The sequence below is a fragment of the Cydia pomonella genome, chromosome 18 (genome assembly GCF_033807575.1).
Source record: "Cydia pomonella isolate Wapato2018A chromosome 18, ilCydPomo1, whole genome shotgun sequence".
In the NCBI taxonomy this organism is placed as follows: Eukaryota; Metazoa; Arthropoda; class Insecta; order Lepidoptera; family Tortricidae; genus Cydia; species Cydia pomonella.
The window spans coordinates 4,184,928-4,202,946 of NC_084720.1; the positions used below are offsets into that span (position 1 = coordinate 4,184,928).

General features: G+C 37.4%; 2 protein-coding genes across 2 annotated transcripts; one reads left to right on the plus strand and one right to left on the minus strand.

The window, feature by feature from the left end:
• Positions 1-2,618: 2,618 nt before the first annotated feature.
• On the minus strand, positions 2,619-4,962 carry LOC133527751 (uncharacterized). The gene is made up of 2 exons (XM_061864902.1): positions 4,784-4,962; positions 2,619-3,541 (listed from the first exon to the last, which is right to left on the minus strand). Exons 1-2 carry the CDS (start codon positions 4,795-4,797, stop codon positions 2,677-2,679), a joined length of 879 nt encoding a protein of 292 aa, XP_061720886.1. The 5' UTR covers positions 4,798-4,962; the 3' UTR covers positions 2,619-2,676.
• A 4,089-nt stretch (positions 4,963-9,051) lies between these two features.
• On the plus strand, positions 9,052-17,680 carry LOC133527963 (phospholipid phosphatase 3-like). The gene is made up of 6 exons (XM_061865183.1): positions 9,052-9,531; positions 11,325-11,479; positions 12,925-13,127; positions 13,661-13,775; positions 14,413-14,580; positions 16,432-17,680. The coding sequence occupies exons 1-6, from the start codon at positions 9,480-9,482 to the stop codon at positions 16,600-16,602; spliced, it is 864 nt and encodes a 287-aa protein (XP_061721167.1). The 5' UTR covers positions 9,052-9,479; the 3' UTR covers positions 16,603-17,680.
• The last annotated feature ends 339 nt before the right edge of the window (positions 17,681-18,019 follow it).

Sequence of the window (18,019 nt, forward strand, 5' to 3'; positions counted from 1 at the left end):
TAAATAAAAAAACTTTTTTAAGTAGGTACTTATTGAATAAGAACATAATTTCTCCATCTTTGTAATTCACAAAATTCAGTAAAATGTTTATAATTAGGTACCTGTTGAATATTAAGAATTATAATAATAGGAAAGAAAGATTAACATTGATTGGTAACAGATATGCATTTTTAGGGTTCCGTACCTCTAAAGGAAAAAACGGAAACCTTATAGGATCACTCGCGCGTCTGTCTGTCTGTCCGTCTGTCACAGCCCGTTTGCTCCGAAACTATTGGATCAATTTAGTTGGAATTTGGTACACGTATGTAAATCTGTAACTCAAAGATGGTCATGTAACTTAAATAATTGAATTTTAAACATGGGGCCACTTTTAGAGGGTAAACGAGAAAATTAAAAATAAAAGTTTTGCTAAGTATACCGTGTCGTGTCACATATGTGTTTCGTGAGAATTACAAATGTATTTTTTGTATAGTTTTAAAATTATTTGTTTCGATGTTATTCAAGAAAATAGGCAAAAACAAGACCATTCCCCCCCCCCCCCCCCCCTTTATTTCCGAAACTACTGGGTCTAAAACTTTGATATACACAAAATAAATAGTTCGTTACCTAAAGATGATAGGAAAAGCTATAAGAAATCTACAGTCAAGCGTAAGTCGGACTTAAGAAAAAAAACTTAGGTTACGAGTTACACTAATTGCCGCTGCGAAGGTGTCACCGACTCTCGTGAAATTCTGTCAGCAGGTTTGATAATTACATAGAACTCCTATGTTGTTCCGTTTTTTGGAAATTGTTATAAAAAAACGATGATTGACTCAAAGGACTTAAGCGCCTTGAACGTCTATGGCACTTAAGGCAACTGGCATGATGAAGGAATAAGCCCTGCCCCGGGCGCCAGGCGATCGCGATTATTTAAACGAAATTGAACTTTACGGCGTCCCGCGTAAGTCCCTATTGCATTGGCGAAGCTGATGGCTGTGGCCGTCGTTGGCGTCCTTGGCAAGACTTTCCGATGACGTCCGCAGCGGCCTGTGGCGGTCAAGGGGTTAACAGACTACAGCAAAGCAAAAGCAGTATGTATGTGGATATATATGAATGAATGCTTATGAATATTTATCTGTTTCCTCAAAAACTTTTAAGATAATCAAGCTGATCTGATGATGGAGACAGGTGTTTTTTTTATACTTAAGCCTGATGGTAAACAGTCTCCCTAGCTCTATGTACGCCTACAACTCCAGAGGAGTTACATGCGCGTAGCCGACCCTAAACCCCCCCCCCCCCCTCCCTCCCCTCGTTGAGCTCTGGCAACCTTACCGGCAGGAACACAATACTATGAGTAAGGGTCTAGTGTTATTTGGCTGCGGTTTTCAGTATGGTGGAGGTACTTCCCCAGTTGGACTCTGCTCTAGGTCTGGAATGACATCCACTATCGCTAGTAGGGCACACCCTACCACACAAAGCGAGATGACATTCACAATGCCCATAATACCTCTCTTTTGGACGTAGTATAAGGACTTACCCGGGTCCACGTCATGGCCATTAGACCTCTATGATAAAACATAGCAACCTGTAGGGCTAAGATGGTCGGCTCTTTATCATTTGTCACCATGCCTGTCACGTTCTAACAAGTATGTAAGCGCGAAGCATAGTGACAAATGATAAAAATGGAACTATGCTGCCACTGCTGCCTTGATGAGTATTTACAGTCACCTGTGGAAAGAATAGTCCAGTCAGTGATAAAAAGCTTGTATCAATTCTTTTTTTGTCAAAAAAACTTACTCACAAGTAGGTAGACATAATAAGTAGGCAAAACTTTTTTATCTTTTATCTTATGTTTATCTTTATTAAAGGCGGTGCAAAGACGGACTTTAATAATTAAAGAATGATGCCGATACATCAATAATGAACTGTGCACGGTGTCTTTGACACCCTTACACAAAAAAATCAGGAAAAGTCTGATGTATATTTGACGTGGTGTGCGCGCTTCAGTGCTAGAAGCGCCCTTGACCCTCGGACTGATAAGCCTGATGTATAAGAAGCGCTGCACACAGGCCAGTGTCGGGCGCCTACGGCTTCCTCATATTGAAGAGGCGGGCGAAGTCCTGGGCACCAAAGGCGCCCTCATATTAACGAGGCGACTTACAGGGCGCACTGCTCGTGATCTGATGCCCTCATAGTATTATTTTTGTAGTCGGTTTTTAGTTATATTAAGTCCATAGTGAGGTTTACAGTTTGCAGAGACAGAGATACTATTTAAAAATTGTGCAATGCATGGAACCCTTTAGAATGCGAGTCCGACTCCCACTTGGCGGATTTTTTTTAAATTACCAGTGGTACCAAGAACAAGTATAATGGTTAAAGTAATGATTATCGCAAAAGATAATACAGTTCCTAAATAATTTGAATGAATCATGATTTGTTTTATTAGTATTTCTTTATTTATCTTTATATAGTATTATTATTATTTTTTGTGAACGATAAATAATTGTAATTTCTTATTTGACTATTTCTCTTTCTGACATATTTTCTCTTTGTGTATAAATAATTAATAATTTAGCATGTAAGTGCTTTGGTGTGATGACATACTGTAAACTTACATTGTATTTAAGTGAATAAATGAATTGAAATAAATTAAAAGAATATAATATCAAGCAGCCCTTTCCAAATTAGTAAAACAAGTTATTCTTCCTTTATTTCTTCCTTGCTACGCTTCTCAAATAATGCTTTTTCAGCAGTGGCCAAAACACTCTCAGGAGTTGCTTTCATTATAGCAAATGTCAATTCAGGTATTTTATTTTCAAAGGAGTATTCCAAGATCTCATACAAATTTTCTGGTTTAATAATCTGAGTCAGCTTCGTTATGCATTGATTTCTAAGTTCTTCAATCATGTAGCATGAAGCAATTGACAGCAACGGTAGAAGTCCATCAGTGGGCAGAGTTCCCATGTACATGTAGTCTTTTAAGTGCTGTAGGGTCTGCAGTGAGACGCCTGACATCTGTATGCGGCCTTCATTTGTTTCCTTCCATTCTCGATGAAGCATTGCTTTGAAAACTTCACTATGAGCAGCAAGGTATGCTTTGTGGACGGGCAGACTGCCATCTGAAGTGGTCAGTTGGAAGTCAGTGAATTCAGTGTCATCAAATAGCTTCTTATTAAATGTGGCCGAAACCTTGAATGCATTTATAGTGACATTGAGATGAAATGCAAATGCATCATTTTGCGATTCAGATCGCCAATTTTCTATGTAACGTGTTTCTGCATAGATATCATCAATGACTTCCCAATTTGGTTCGTCTAAGCAAATCTTTTCTGCAAAATTATTAACTTTTATTTTTACAGTGCAGTCTTTATGAATTTTTTTTGCAATATATTGAGTTTGAATCGTGTCGCCATCATGGATTTGTATGAATTTAAACCCCACTTTCACCAGACCATCAACGGGAATTTCATCAGTTTGATCTTCATTCTTTCTTCCAATGCATAGAATAGTAAATGATATTTGCCGACCAGTCCCTTCAGCCCTCGTTGTCGTTTTTCTATATCTGAAACAAAAGAATCATTATTGAATCAGTTTAAATTGTTTTAGTCTACTTAAAACAGTTTTTTTTTATTATACAACATAGGTGGGCAAAGCAGAAAGCAAGAAGGAAAGCAGGTACCATTGCTTATGAATGCCTGGAACTCTATAGGTGTCACATGATAATTGCACACTAAAGTTACTCTTAAATTATATATAAGGATCAATTTAAACGACCTCCTAGCCTAGTTCTTAGTGACCCTGCCAACAAGGCAGAGGGTCCCGGGTTAAAATCCTGAGAAGGGCATTTCATTGTGTGTTAATTTGTTCCTCAGTTATGGACAATTTCCATGTTTTTATATATATCGTCGCCTATTACCCACACGCCTTATTGAGGTTACTGTGTGATTAGGTATATTTATGTAAGATTGTCCTATAACATTGATTTATTTAACAAATACCTAATAACAACCAGCAACTTAACCTTTGTACCAGTGCAATTACGGCAAATTGCCATACACTGAGCACGGCCCGACATGCTCTTGGCCGGTTTTTTTAATATTTGGTCAGCGATGACTAAGCTTGCTTATAATAACCTAAAAATTTGGGTTATGATGAACAATTACTTAAATCATTTATTTTTTGTCTCTTTGTTACTTAACTTAAACACCCTGGAGCTCCTAAAGTATTGATTGTGATTGTACCTAGAGTAATAATTAAAATTAAAATTTGTAGAAAATTGTAAAGAACTTTTGTCCGAAGTAATTTTATTATAATGCTATGCGTAAAGATATAAACAAACATAATCAGACAGACAGACAGACATGACGAATCTATAAGGGTTCCGTTTTTTGCCATTTGGCTACGGAACCCTAAAAATCTGAAAAAAAGGTCCCTTCAAATAGGTGATGTGAAAAAGTTTCTGTTCTTTTCTCCGTTAGGTAATCTTAAAATAAATAGAAAACTGAACTATATAAACTCCCTAGCTCAGAAGGTACTACCTCTTCGTTGATTCATCAATTTGCCTCTATCGCTCGAATATGCGAGTGACAGAGAAACAAACAAATACTTAACGAAATTCGACATTCGATTTTTGCAGTAAGCTGTGGTGTACTCAAGCGACTATAGTTTACAATGTATCTCTACTTTTGTGTCATTATCAAAATATCAATAGTGTTCTAAAAAATAACACGGGGAAAGTGTGATGGTTACACTGAAACTTATTTAAATCAACGTTATCAAATCAAATAATTATGAAACTACTTACACTTCTATAGGCATTTTTCGTACTGGATCGAAAACACAGAAATATTTAATTATCTCGTAACGATGCCAATAAAGGTAGCTCGTTAAATTTACGCGATACTTATTAATTGCAAGTACACAATACTTGAATTTAAACAAAAGCTAAGTCAACGCGCTCTTCTCTATAATAGTCAATAGAAGTGAGATTATTCTAACATCACATATTTGACACATGACATTTGAAGTGATGTAGCTAAGAAAAAATTTCAAAAAAAATCATAACTACCATTTTCAACTCAAATCGTGTGAAACTTATATGGTGATATTACCGTATTTGTTGTGGTTCTTGAGATATTTTGATATTTTGTTCCGGCTCAATACATTTTTTTTGAAAAAAAAATCATAACTCTACCATTTTCAACTCAAATCGTGTGAAACTTATAACTTAGCATAAACACACTGAGCAAAACCCATTTCAATCAAAAAAATCTTAAAATGTTGAATTTGGTTTTTGTGCTTTTTCCATAGAAACAATTAATGATTTAAAAAAAAACCGCACCCGTGGCGGATATATGTAATATGCCAAAAAATCACAAATAATTCGTAGTATAACCACCTGCGAGGATATTACGGTATGTTTTGCGGTTCTTGAGTAATGATGATTTCTTGTTCCTGCTCCATACATTTATTTTGAAAAAAAATCGTAACTCCACAATTTTCATTCCAAATCGTCTAAAATTCATAGGTTACCATAACAATGCTGGGCAAAACCTATTTTAATAAAAAAAACGTAAAAATAACAACTTCAGTTTCTATGTCAATGAAAGCCGAATTTCAGCCCACAGTGCGTCTGAAGACTGGTGGTCAAAGAATACAATACTCACCAGGAGAAGAACGCCAACTCCATACAAAAAAATGTCCCCTTCAAAACTTCGTTTATACTAGTGGCGCTCTCTTTGTATCTCAGAACTAAAATTGACAACCGGTAGCCTGGCGGGTTTTGGTAGGTAATCCAGTTCAGGAAGCTAGTGGTTCTAGGTTCGAATTCCGGCGAAGGAATTTCTTTTTGTATTTTATCTTTGTTGTTTTTGTTGGGGTGAGGGTGAGGTTTTTAAATTAGCATTTCTCAAATAGAAAATATTATGTTAGATATTTATCAAAATCACAGGCAGTGTAAATAAATAAATAAATAAGCCTTTTATTTGCCTTATTTTAAGTTTATACTTAATTAACTAATACTTGTAATGTTAATGGTCTTCCTGCAAGAACCCCTGACAGATGAAGGCCTCCTCCAAAGACAACCATTCTGTTCTTGACTGAGCTGTTTGTAGCCAGATTTGGCCTGATATTTTTCTTATCATGAGATAAGAAAAATATCAGGCCCATCTTGCGTAGGGTCGGGCCTGCTTTCTTTTTCCTAGAGGGCCATTCCAGGTTGTTACAATTTTGGTCCATCTATTGCCTTGAAACCGTGACACATGGCCTGCCCACTTCCATTTTAAAGTTAAAGCTTGGATTAAAGCGTCTTTTGCTTTTGTAATATTTCTTATTTTTGTATGTCGAATTTTTTGAAATTTATTTATACTTAGCATGCTTAATAGTGACAATGTAATTAGGTCATTTCAATTTAAATTTTTTCAGCAAATTGGTTGTTAAGAGGGAAGGATATCACTTTTTCTATTAAATTCCATTTCGGGAGGAAACGTTTTCCACTAACTAAATCTTTATAGGGTTGTTTCCATCTACAAATCTTAGGGCAGAATTGTATCCCAATAAATTCTTTTCGATTAAGTATAAGAACATGTTAAACTACTTTTACGGGACCTGTAATGACCATTTTTTTGTAAATATTGAATTTAAAATATCTTTTGGCACACGTCACGTGACCAAACTCGAAACGTCATCGAAGATTGTGATGACGTCACAACTCTCGGATTGATACTGTTGACAGTTAGGCGATAAACAACAAATGTCAGTTGACAGTTCGTATCTTCTACGTGTGTATGTAGTTGTGTCAAACCGTAAACTGTGACGTCAAACAATTTTCAAAGAGCGTTTTGGGCGCGAAAGCATCTGTTAAAATATATTTTGTTAATTTAACATATTTAAAGCCGTTTTAAGTATAAAAGTTCAATTTTAGGGCAACTTTTAGTTAATATAGAACGTAATACAAGCGTATAAAAAAAATTGGAAACAACGCTATTAACAAATCACTTTGATTTTGATGTCAATGGCTTCAGCATGATTATATTCTAAGTTTACGTTAGATTTAGGTTCACTAACACTAACACGTTAGATTAAGGAATAAATAGGAAACCTATAAACCTAGTTTTTCATTGTGCCAATAACATACAAAAAATTCATGAATAATGGAAAATACTTAGAAGTGGAAAAACATTCTCTTTTTTTGTAGAGTATGTGCGGAAAGAGAAGAGTCGTGAAATGTATGGGGCCCAGTACATTCCATGACTCTTTTCTTTCAGAACAGACTCTATGGGCGATCATAAGGAATACTTCCCTCTTAAAATGAGGATAAAATAAAGCAAGACAATGTTTTATGACAAAATATTTTAATGTTGTTAAGGTAATCAAACAGTGAATAGCCGGATCCACAGAGAGCGAGCATACGCGCGAGGCAATTTCCTCACGCATAAACCGGCCAGTGTAGATGTGCCTCGGCCGAGGCGGCGCCCTAGGGCGAGGAAAACGCACGTGCCGCCTCGCCCGAGGCAAGTTTACACTGGCCGGTTTGTGCGTGAGGAAATTGCCTCGCGTGTATGCTCGCTCTGTGTGGACCCGGCTAATTATTTATATCAGTGGTGGGCAAACTTTCTACATGGGGGCCAGAAAGTTTAAGAAATTTAAGAGCATGGTCAAAATTGCAGTAAAAATGTATTTGATTTGTGATTGGCGATTGCAATGCCTTATACATATGTGACGTTATCTATGAAAAGGGACCTTATTGTCGATGGCGCTTCCGCCGTCATAAACAATGCTCCGAAACAAATACAACACTGCGCGACGCAATCCGGCGTAAGCGCCATCGACAATAAGGTCCCTTTTCATAGATCATGCCACATTTTTTTTTTATTTAACAAAAAAATACAATATTTTAAGTACCTTAAGTAATCTAATTTTTCGACAAACTGTTCTGTGCTGTTCTGTTCGGAAATATGTTCTAATTATTTCATAGGAACACCAACAGGCCAGATAAAATCCTTTTACGGGCCATACTTTGCCCACCACTGACTTATACTATTAATAATAAAATGAATGAGTATAAATTTTATTATACTGTAGACTATTTTTTTAATTATTAAGTTTTAGTTCAGAAACCTGCTTTTTGACCATTTGTATGTTACCTTCAAGGGAAATCTCTGGGTTAACTAGTGTGATAGCACATAATAATTCTGGTATATTATTCTCTGTTGCAAATTCAAACAGACCAAACCAGTCTCCAGGTTTAGCAGTCTGAGCAAGCGTTGATATGCATTCTGCCTTTAAATCTTCAATTAAATAGTATGAAGCGATCAATAATAATGGTAGAAGCCCTTCCTCGGGCAGAGTGCCCAAATACATATACTGTTTCAAGTGCTGGAGAGTTTGCAGTGTAACTCCTTTGATCTGAACCTTTCCTTCAGTCGTCTCCTTCCATTCTCGGCTGAGCATTGCCTTGAACACATCGCTATGGGCTGCGAGATGAGCTCTATGTACAGCTACACTACCATTATCTGATCCTAAATTAAAGTCGGTGAAATCCACATCATTATAAAGCTTTACAAGCAAACAGTCTTGAACCTTGTGGGCAGAAATAGTGATGTTCAAAAGACATGTGCGAACATCATTTAAACTTACATCACAAAGTAATTTTTCGTACATCGTACCGAGCCCAAATTATCGGACGTGCACGATAATTATCGTACGCCTGGCAACACTGGGCGCCATTAAAAAAATACCATAACTCGAAAATACAGTGTTACCACTAGCATGTCCTCAGATCCATCAAATTCTTCAGATGTGGAAAGAGCCTGTCTATATTTCATGGCTCCAAATTATATACCAAACGGGAATATTAGTTCTTCGATAAATGTTCGATAACCTTTTCAGTTTTAAACTGAAATAGATATCATACACAAAAACCCGCATCTTCAGTTTACGCGGCTAGTTGGACCTTTTCAGTTTATTCTTAATAATTCTTATCAACAAAGAAATACCCATAAAACGTTCATTTACATCTTAATTGCATAGTTTTTGAACGCACTTTGATATTTTTGACATTGACATGACGTGAATCCGCGGAATCCGCCCGGTCGGACATAGGATAATTAGGATAGGACATAGGTCCGGCATTGATTTTATCCACAATTTTGTCGAAAAGAAAACATTAAAAAATGAAATAACATAAGCTTAATTTATGCTACTAGAATGTTTTGTGATACCGGTAAAAAGCTACTTGCAGTGCATTACACTTCAATTATGCTGCAGCTATAAACCCTGCCAGAAAAGTAACTATGTTACTTAAAGAACTATAATGTTTGCGTAACTTTGCAACGGCATTATTATGTAAATTGATAAACTTCCTGATTCACAATGACGTTACAATTAGTCATATCTTGCTAAGACGAGAATCACACTATTAGTTCAGTGTCAGTCGTAGACGTGATCATGTCAAAATAGTACGAAACTGTACTGTAACGATTGTATTCGAGCTGCTGAAAATGTGGGACAAAGCGAAGTTATACTGGTCAAAAACCAATCGTTGGCATAGAGGTTTGTAAACCAATTTAACTTTTTAAATAGCTATTGTATTTTAAATTAAAATATATTATTATAGTTAATTCAGTTTACATTATTTTTTTAACTGTTAAGATTTATCGTAACTAAGGATGGCTAATGGATTCACAATTATAAAGGCTATAACATCTTTGTATGATGCGTTGATTAGGAGCCAGCTAGAATACAATGCTGAAATATGGGCTCCACACGAAGCAAAGCATATCTTTATGTTAGAGAGGATACAGAATAAGTTTATTAGGTATATGTATATGAGGCAATACAGCGTATACCCGTTTTATCTGCTGATGTATCGCTGGATACAATCAGCTGAAAGTCAGAAGGGCGCAAGCACTCGTTACATATATCTTCAAACTACTCAGGGGAAAGATATACAATGCAGATATATTGGGGTCGGTGGGTATTTGTGTTCTGCGCTCTTGTGTGGCGCATCGTCAGCCCGGGGTGCTCGACATTCCACATTCATATAAGCTACAGTTTGTCAAACTTTTGTGAAGAATGCCCAATCGTAGTGGATCCCCAAAAAACCACAAATGGTGTTTTCAGTGGTTTAACACATTCACTGCCGGGAACCCACCTGGTAGGCGCTCGTGAACTTTGTTCAGATACCGGACAACCCGCTCAAGCGGGTGGGTTGTTTTGTACGCAGCTATAGACCACCGGTTTCTGGGGTAGTGCGCCATTTTTTGTCTGGCAGTGAATGTGTTAAAAGCCTCTGTCAATTTCTACATCCATGAAATAAGCAAACTTAATTTGAAATTTGGTTATTTTTCTGTTAAAATGAGAAAGTTTCCATAAATGTAAAATAAATATCTTTTGCTTGTGACTTCGTCTGCGTGGAATGATGATGACAATGATTGATAAAAACTACCCTATGTTCTTTCTAGGAGCCCAAACTACCTCCATACCATCTATATCTACCTCCATTTTGTCCAAATCGCTTGAGCAGAAGAGGTAACAGACAGCCAGACAGACAGACACACTTTCATGTTTATAATATTAGTATGGATTATTGACACCCTCCCTCCTTTTCCTCCTAGTCATTAGTGACCCAGCCTAGTAAGAATTCCTATTCCTATTGGTCATCATCAACCTTTCTTAGCTTTTGATGATCTGTGGTCCCATACTGTAACGGGGTCCGCTTTCCTACTTTTCTCCTTCCACTTTGCTCGATCCTGGACAACTTTTTCCGGCAACCCACAGGTGTTTAAATCTTTGGCAACTGACATTGCACCATCGCTGACTTGGTTTGCCCCTCCTATTCCTTATTGGTCTCCACCTCAAACCCTGGTAAGGGTATAAATTTGTGTGTTCATCACAAATATCTCTTTCAAAAATGGACTAGATAACCATTTTAGAACTTTAAAAAGTGCAAAATAAACACAAGTGCTGCAATATACAGGCATCAGATCTGAGAGCTGCTAGTGTATCAAATAAAATAAAATAAAATAAATACTTTGTTCCTGAGATGTTTTCTATATATTACATTTTTATATATGTGCCAACTGGTCTGGCCTAGTACGTAGTCACCCTGCCTATGAAGCCGTTGGTCCTGGGTTTATAAGGGCATTCATTTGTGTGATGAGCACAGATATTTATTCCTGAGTCATGGATGTTTTCTATGTACCCACAACACAAGCCCTCTTGAGCTTACCGTGGGACTTATTCAATTTGTGTAAGAATGTCCCAGAATAACAGTATTAATATTGTATATTATATATTTGTTGTTTATTATATATTTGTTGTATATTATTATTTAATATTTCCAGTGTTCCTGATATTTCTGATAGTGGAACTGCGATTAGTCCCCGGAGGCCAGGTGGGATTCTGGTGCAACGACCCGGCGCTGTCACACCCGTTCACCGGAGACACGGTCAACTGGAAATGGCTGCTTGTCACAACCATATTCCTTCCTCTGGTTGTTGTGAGTGCCTTGTGTTTGATACTATTTGAATAAAATAGAATAGCCTTTATTATTGAGATAGGGTACAGTTATTTTTTAACATTAGATATATCTTGCAACTCAGTTTACGCAAGCGAACAAATGGAGCAAGCAAGTCACCCAATGGTATCCAAGAGAGGGAGAGAGAGTGGCGAAGAGACCTCTAATGAGATGGGACGATGACATCGCGCAGGTAGCTGGCCGTACCTGGAGCAGAGTGGCAATAGATCTAAGAGAGTGGAGAAGGTTGGAGGACGCCTTTGCTCAAGGGCAAGCAGACAAAGAATACAAAAGATGGGAGATAATGTGCAAACTATTCTTTGTTCTGTAAATAAAGGCTATTTTATTTTATAACTCAGTTTGACTCCTGGCCAAGGCCTCCTCTAAATCTCTCCAGTGGTTCCTGTCCATAGCCGCTCTTCTCCAAAACGGTCCTGCTGTTAGCGTTATTTCATCTTCCCACCTGCAGAACTGTGGGCCCTTGTGACTATATCCGCTATGGTACCAGTTTGGTATTTCTTAGCTCCACTTTCCTTCTTTAGAGCGCATCATATGTCCCGTCCATTTCAATTTTAATTGGATAGTAAAGTGTTTTAAGTGCAGTAGTACTTGTAGTCCATTGGTAAGAGGTTAGTGGATGACTGTTTCCGATACATAGTCCCCATTTATTGACTTTATGGCAAATATTTCAACATGATTACAATTTATTGTATATTGACCATAGCTATTAGGGTGGGTCACTCATGTACGGAGAAAAGAAGGATAGCTATCTTTCGGACATATTGTGAAAAGTAGCGTAATAATGCCAATTAACAGTATTTCAAATTAATTTGCGAATTCCGTTTCCGCTTCTGGGTCCATTTCAAAGTATTCATTTAATTATTGTCACATTTTGTGTGGTCTGTGCCACAGACATTACAACACAGACTCTGTGGAGTACACAGACTCTGGGGAGTATATCTATATATTGTTTCTTTGTTCAAACTAGCTAAAAATGTATACCATTGTTGGCTCTAAACAGCATGGTAAAGGTTCAGAACCAATAAATTAAAAAAAGTACTCAATAATAAACTTTTTCTTCACAATGTCCATACATTTTATGAAATTTAAAAAAAGTGCAATAATTAATTACAAAATGGTACCTTTTTTAACTGTGCCCCTAATTAAATAAAATAAAGTAAAAATGACCCAGCCTCATAGTTATTAATAGATTTTTATCATTCCCCTCGCGTTGGTATGGTTTCGTGTTTCTCAGAACCCATGAAACCCTCGCCGCGCTCAAAATTCCACTTTTAGAACCACTTGTTACGCTCGAAGTTGCATATTGGAATAATTCGCTTGCTTTGCTATCAATATCGGTAGGTATGACAGGTTAAACAACAACTTTGCTCCCTTATAAAATATATGACTAATTTCTTTCTTCTCAGATGTTGTTGGCCGAAAGAAAATACCACAGAAATGAGAAATCCAAGTTAAAAATGAAATCTCAAGTACTGGCATGGTACACGGAGTATTTGTTCGGTCTTCTCCTCAATGTGACAGTAGTGCAGACCCTCAAGCTGATGGTCGGGTCTCCGAGACCGCACTTCTTTGACACATGTCAGCCGGAAGAGGCTTTGAGCTGTCAAGGGTAAGTTTTGTACAGGATACAGGAGAATTCGTAAATTGCGGGGATCTTTCTCTTTTACTCCCACTAAGACGTAATTAGAGTGACAGAGAAAATTGCCCGCAATTGACGAACTTCGAGTAATTAGAGTGACAGAGAAAATAGCTCGCAATTGACGAACTTCGATTTTTCGCGGTTATAGCCCTGATGCGAAAGTTTTCGAAATTGCGAAGTTTCCAGTTTTAAAAAAATCTGAAATTTCTCATGTATTTGTATAGGAATCGTAACTTTATCATTTCCTACATGCAAGTTAGAATTTGAAAAAATTGGGCGCGATGGGTCGATCTCCAAAGGGTAAAACGGGACCCTATTACTAAGACTCCGCTGTCCATCCGTCTGTCTGTCCGTCTTTCACAGATGATGTATTTCTGTTGCCGCTATGACAACAAATACTAAAAAGTACGGAACCCCCGGTGGGAGAGTCCGACTCGCACTTGGCCGGTTTTTCTACTAAAAAAGTTTGCTAGGATGCTACAAAGTTGGTAAATGTGTTACAGATCAGAGTACGTCCAGACTTACACGTGTACGAAGGCAGTGTGGCAACACCAGTCCGATAAGAGCTTCCCATCTGGACACACGTCGCTGGCGTTGCACGCGGGAATATTTATCGCAGTAAGTGTTAATGTACCTACTAATAAATCAAGAACCATATATACTTAGTACTACCATGGCGCGGCAAGAAGATGTTGATGCTAACTTTAGCCAGTCTTCTCCGAGACCACGGGGACAACGCCGTCCTTGAAACGTCGGAGGTAAATTTAAAACTCAATTTTTTTTTATGTTAGAGGAGGCAACCGGGCAGACGGATCACCTGATGGTAGGCGATTACCGCCGCCCATGGACACCTGCAACACCAGAGGGGTTGTAAGTGCGTTGCCGGCATTTAAGATGGGAGTACGCTCTTTTTTTGAAGGTTTGAAGGTCGTATCGGTCCGGAAATACCGCAGGCGACAGTTCATTCCACAGTTTAGCTGTGCGAGGCAGAAAGTTCCTGGAAACTCTCCACTCCCCGTTGTACATGCGGTAGAAAATGCAGAGCGAGGCCACACCTCTACGCAGCGCCAAGGAGTCAAGCCGATCCGAAATACACTGGCAGTCGATAATTCGAGACGCTCTTCGTTCAATACGCGATTAAGTCCTGTTTCTATAATTTAATAACCGTTTAAATTATTATAGAATTCATGCAATTACATACAGTAGGTACTTTTTTATAGAAATTTGATTTGAATTGAAATAACTATTGTTACAGTATTATATGCGTCGTCGCGCAGAGGATACTAGGGCAATATGGAGCCTGCAGGGTCTGACGCTGCTGAGCGCGCTATATTGCAGTGTGTCCCGCTTGTCCGACCACCGCCACCACTGGTGGGACGTGCTCGCGGGTGCCACACTCGCGTTGCCCATACTGTTGTACACCGTAAGTAACTAAACCTTACTAATCACATACCGTCAAATATGTCGTATTAATATTTGAATAATGATGATGAATTGGATATTCCAATGCATGTACATATTTCCTTTGTTGTTTTTATTATATTCGTTTGACATTTAGAATTTATTCTAGAAACAATCTAGACTAGTATTTTTTATAAATATTTTTATTAATGACTATATTTTGTGAAATTTTAAGTATTAAATTTGATCTATGAATTATATTCATTAGTATTATATATGGAATAATATATACAACATCAATAAATTGCTCTGATAATTAGCTTAAGATAATTATATGTAATACTATCTTACTATTCATAAGTGCTTGTAGCTAGGCCTACATGAATAAAGTATATTTGAATTGAATTGAATCGGTTGAATATTGCCTGGCTTGAAAAAACAGATTTTTTATCAAATAGCTGTGTATGTGTTCCTCTTAACGGCCACCCCCTTCTCTTCATCAAAGAGAATTTGAAATATAATATAGAAGAGAATTTGTATTAAAGGTGGATTGTCAAAGTCAACTTTGTAGTCACAATAAATTTACTGCCATCTTTCAAAGATGCCGCCACACCTTTGGCATATGCTCGAGTAGATGGCGCCACTTTTTGATATTTAACAAATTTAACACACGACACATTTTTGACGACCGGTCTGGCCTAGTGGGTAGTGAAGGGCAGGGGCCTATGAAGCCGATGGTCCCGGGTTCAAATCCTGGTAAGGGCATTTATTCGTGTGATGAACATGGATAATTGTTCCTGAGTCATGTGTGTTTTCTGTGTATTTAAGTATTTATAAATATTTATACATTATATATATCGTTGTCTAAGTACCCTCAACACAAGCCTTATTGAGCTTACTGTGGGACTTAGTCAATTTGTGTAATAATGTCCTATAATAATTATTTAAAAAAAAAACTAAAACTTTTAATCCTGTGTCGAAAGATGGTATTAAATTTACTGTGGCTACGAAGTTTACTTTGACAATCCACCTTTATTCAAATTCTCTTTGCGATTATTAAGCATTCAATATAACATAGGGACCGTGTGCGTTCGAGGTTCTGCCATCTTGTGGCCTGAATCGGAAACATAAACACGTAAATTAAATAAATAATAAATATTATAGGACATTGACACTTCACGTCACTTCACTTATTGTCACGCGTGCAATAGAGTATTTAAGAGCAAGTTCGGCCTGGCCAGCCACATTAGGGCTCATGCTAGACAACTTCCATAATGTGTTTATTTAGGGTCGCCGTCATCGAAAACGATGAGGAGGACTATATAATGTGGTAGAGTACCTACCACTGTTTTCCAAGCCAGGCAATGTTGAAACAGTTGACGGCAGTGGTTAAATGTACAGAAATTTCACAATTTCAGAAGTAGAAATTTTACAGATGTCGGTGAAATATCAAAAATACTCCAATTTTCCTCTTAAATGTCCCATGATTGGTGCCGTTAACATATACCGCGTGCGCCCGTGAGGGACAGAACATACGCAATGCGGCAAAATTAAAACACATTTTAACATTCCTGACAACATACCAAATAAAACGTAATTTGGTCGGGTTATGTGTTACCCACCAGAAACGTCACTAAGTAGGCAGAAAGGACAAGTGAGACAAGGACAAACAATAGCGCTTTCTCTGCTACTCCTATTGAAAGTTCAGTAAGAGCATCTCGTTCGGTCATCTCTCTCCCCCATCTCATCTCTATAGTATTGTACCTCTATGGTTACACACGTTGTCCCTTTTTTTGCATAGGGCGTTCTCTTTCTCGCTCATTAAACTGTGCCGCATTTTACCTTCGAAAATTTAAATAAATTTTATTTTCAGATCTTATTCCTCTGTAAAAATTTCGAGTGTTCCGGAATCGAACCTGACACCGATCAGTGCACAACCACCAGTATTACAGATAAATCACACATCAATGTCCACGCCGCAACCATATCTAGTGAGAGTGAGACAGACAGACCACATAGCAACGTAACAGAAGTCCATACGTAACAGACCTATCAGCCTGATTCGAAGAATGATTAAGACACGTTAAAGATCTTGGAAAGATATTTAAAAGAACGATAACTAAACGACATGTCAAAATTGAAGTTTATTTCGATTCCGCTGTGATCTCGATAAGATCTATCTACGATATTTCTAACGTCAAAGTGACATTGGTTGCCCGAATCGGGTTGCTTCTGTCAATTATACGAAATACAAATGATATCTAAATGAAAACTTATCTAAACCAGTAGGGCTAAGATGGTCGGCTCTTTATCATTTGTCACCATGCCTGTCACGTTCTAACAAGTATGTAAGCGCGAAAGTGACGGGCATAGTGACAAGTGATAAAAATGGAACCATGATGCCACCGCAGAACTTATTGTTATCGTATCTCATTCTTTGAATGGAGCCGTATCTGTGTACCGCATTATGAAGGGTATCGAAACTTCGAGAAATATTTGTCCTATATTTAATTTGACCGAACATCCCACTTATTTCAAAATGGTAACGCATTAAGAAAAGTATAGTTATAGTTCGTGTCATCCACGATGACGCGCAGATTTGTCAAATCTAACCTTTGATAACATGACATTAAGAGTCAAGACACGCGTCTTCGTGAATGACACGATCTTTATAATGCAGTGTATTAGTGAAATTCCGAATGTCGAAAACCGTCAGATAGTTCCGAAAAAGTTCTCTTATTTGTGATGGAATTTTGGGCGATTTTCGGAATTATTCGATATACAAGATTACCCGAATACAGCTTATCGCAACTCCGAAAGCCGTTTGGCCCATTTATTTGCCAAATTTTCATTTGGCCAGTCATGTATTTAAAAAACCGTTAATAAAAAAAAGTTAAAGCCAGTTTAGGCGAGGCTAGGTTGGTAACCCTTCTAAAAACCGATGGTTAAAAAAACGCTTTCGGTTAAATGAAACATTATACAAATAATGTTTCGAAGTTGTGATAGGAAATCAAAAATAGTAAAAGTTTTATTTAGTTAGCTTTACTTATTTATTTTTTGACTTGTTATAATTGCATCGCATTCCAAAAAAAAAATTAATAGAAATATAAGAATTGTGTTGTGTAAAGCGCCAATTACATCCTCACTTCCCAATATCGGGCCCGAAATCAGTCCCGATTTCGGGCCTGATAATCGTTTTCGTTACGTGGAATATCAGCACATAGTTTTGTCCCTAATTGCCAAAAATGTTCAATGTTTGATATTTTTGCATATGAACCATTTTTTTACATTTCAAATATTGTAAACGATGTGCTGATATTTGGTGAAACGGAAAAATATTATTTATCGGGCCTGATAAACTGTGGATGTAATTGGTACTTAAGCTATTTATTTAGAATTAAGTCAGTTTTTCATTCACCTAGTCACAACCTCTGTCTGATAGTGAGATTATTATTTTTTTT

Excerpts from the sequence above, each read along its gene's own strand:
- LOC133527963 (XM_061865183.1), top strand. The coding sequence starts at position 9,480 with ATGTGGGACAAAGCGAAGTTATACTGGTCAAAAACCAATCGTTGGCAT. Across the intron at positions 11,480-12,924 it reads TATTCCTTCCTCTGGTTGTT|ATGTTGTTGGCCGAAAGAAA; the intron begins GTGAGTGCCTTG and ends CTTTCTTCTCAG. Across the intron at positions 13,776-14,412 it reads ACGCGGGAATATTTATCGCA|TATTATATGCGTCGTCGCGC; the intron begins GTAAGTGTTAAT and ends CTATTGTTACAG.